The sequence below is a fragment of the Merops nubicus genome, unplaced genomic scaffold (assembly GCF_000691845.1).
Source record: "Merops nubicus isolate BGI_N331 unplaced genomic scaffold, ASM69184v1 scaffold11445, whole genome shotgun sequence".
Taxonomy (NCBI): Eukaryota; Metazoa; Chordata; class Aves; order Coraciiformes; family Meropidae; genus Merops; species Merops nubicus.
Genome location: NW_008610301.1, coordinates 1 through 2,441, shown reverse-complemented (window position 1 = coordinate 2,441; position 2,441 = coordinate 1). Strand labels below are relative to the sequence as shown.

Below are 2,441 nucleotides of genomic sequence, written 5' to 3'. Positions count from 1 at the left end.
GATACTGTGCTGACTTGGAAAGGCAGAATAGAAGTTTTCTATCTATCTCTATTTCTGATTTTTTTCCCTCTTATCACTCTTTTTTTTAAAAGAAAAGTTATTGCTGTGTGCCCTGAATGAATTGACATCATTTGACCTATTTCACTGGAGCCAATTAAACCTTTTCAAGAGGTGCAGCCAGCTTAATTAGCCATTGCCTGGCATTAGCATTGCCACTTGTATTTAAAACTGTGTCTGGAGGATAAAGGTTCTAACTTTTTAAGCCCCACTTCTCAAGCTAGTTCAGCCTTGTGCTCTGAGTGATATCTGAGCACTCTAATTAGCAAGTGGAGACTATTGATGAGAAGCTGCACTTTTTCTTCTGCATTTCACAGTGGCTGTTTATTCATTTGCCAACATTTCCCAAGCTCTGGTCACCTCACACTCTTCCAGATGGGCATGCTGAACAAACAGGGCTCTCAAACTTGATATTAAAGGTGACCTTTCACTTCAGGCTTGCACAGACTGAATAACTTGGCTGGCTGGGAAGCCTCTCAGGTAGGTGGGCTGTTACCTGCCTGAAGAAGCCATCAGCTCCCAAAAATGAAGTGATGAACAGTCTCCTTGAAAGCCTCTTGATAAGAATATGAAGAGTGGCAATTGGGAGGCTGTAAAAGGTTTTTCAAGGAGGGGATTTAGGCTCCAAGAATTTCTTTATCTGGGAGAGGGACCTATTTGGCTTGTAGAACCAGGAATTACATCAGTAAATGAGTTGTTAATTGCATAAAAAGAAAGGTGAATGAATAAATAACTGAAGAAAGTTGATTTGGGCTTTTTTTGGGGCTTTGAAAAGATTTTATTTCACTGACTGCTTTGTGTCAATGACCTCTTAAGGTTTATAGGTTCATCCTCTCTGTGGCACCATGAACAGAAAGCCCATGGGAGTGTTTGATAAAGGTACAGGTATCTAGAGCCTCTAAAATAGGATGGAAGCCACAATACCAAATCTTTTGGGACTAACCCTATAAATCAGTAGAATGAAGCATTTTTCTCCTTGTATTTATCTGCTTTTTCCTATACCAGGAGATCCATAGATGATGAAATGAGTTCAAAGTCTTTTATTCTTCTGGATCAACACTGAAGAAAACATCATTTTCAAATAATTCCAGCAGTTTCTTGATTTTCAGATGCAGTTTCTTGCCTCTGATTTGTGCCCTTCCAGTACTGTTCCCATGTGCTTGTACACTGCCCATACAAATCCTGGCTTTGTTTTCATTCTGCTCACCTAAACATATAAAGAACAAACTGGAACATTATAGAGGGGTTTTTTTGAACATTTTCTTTTCCTCTGGTTTCAAAAGACCCAGAGAAACAGGAATGCAATAAGGAAGTTGATGTGAAATCATCATACTCTGTCCATTATACTCTTAAACCTAAAGGGTACATTTTTGTTGTTCTAAACTCACCCTGGTGTCAGTGATTCTGCTGTCAGTGTGAGCTTTCTTTTTTTCATTTCAGATAGCAAGAAAATGGCACAGAGAAGAACTTGGTGCAATATTTTCCATTGCAATATCCTTCCCCACTCCCCTCAAACTCTTCTTTCTCTTTTTCCTTCTTTACTAAAGGAGTTAATCAGCCTGATGCTACATGTGAATGCTGAAGCCAGATACACAGCAGCACAAATCCTAAGCCATCCCTGGGTGTCAGTGAGTAAATGACATTTTCCTTGTCTCTCATCCAATATTAAACCTGTAAATTCAGCCTAGAAAACGAGCATCTCAAAATGTCTATGATGTGGGAGCACTGTTGGGCACCTTGCTCACTGCAGTGCCACTTAAAGCACAACCTCCTGTTTCCTGAAGCACTTCAAGCTTCCTAAGAGAAATAAAATTAGCAGCTCAAACACCTAATTTAGCACAGGCACTGAGTTGCTGGGTCCTGCATCTTTTTTGGCAGCAGCAGCAACGGGGAGCACCAAAGGGCATTGCTTATTGATTTAAAGTCAGGTCATTAGGAATAAATACAGTCAATGTTTATTTCCACTTGCATTTTAAAAGAGGGACTGGATGTTATCTGTGGAGTTCCCTCAGACAAGAGAAAACAACAATAACAAGTGTGTTTGTGCATAGCAGCTCCTCATAAATACATTTATGATGCTGTGTCCACACTCAGGACATGATGGACCACTTAAAATGCTGATTTAAAAGCCAAATGACAGACATGCTTTTTATTTTTAATATTATTTCAAGCATGTTATTTTTAATATAGACTCAGAGAATCCTTTAGGTTGGAAGAGACCTTTAAGATCATCAAGTCATCATCATTTAAGATCATCATCATCACTTTGTCTTGGACTGTATCTCACACAGCAGAGTTAATCACTTTTGGGCTGCCTCTCTGAATGCATATAGAAAGCATTTTTATATTTATAATCTTATATTATTATATTAATATTATTTTAT

General features: G+C 38.6%; 1 protein-coding gene across 1 annotated transcript in view; it reads left to right on the top strand.

The window, feature by feature from the left end:
* The window catches only part of DCLK2 (doublecortin-like kinase 2), a gene marked incomplete at its 5' end in the record, with an annotated part of 24,474 nt that extends 22,769 nt beyond the window's left edge, over nucleotides 1-1,705 (top strand). The window contains one exon of the mRNA XM_008940871.1: nucleotides 1,605-1,705. Within this exon, the coding sequence (XP_008939119.1) occupies nucleotides 1,605-1,697 (93 nt within the window). The remainder of the gene's footprint in view (nucleotides 1-1,604) is intronic.
* Between the last annotated feature and the right edge of the window lie 736 nt (nucleotides 1,706-2,441).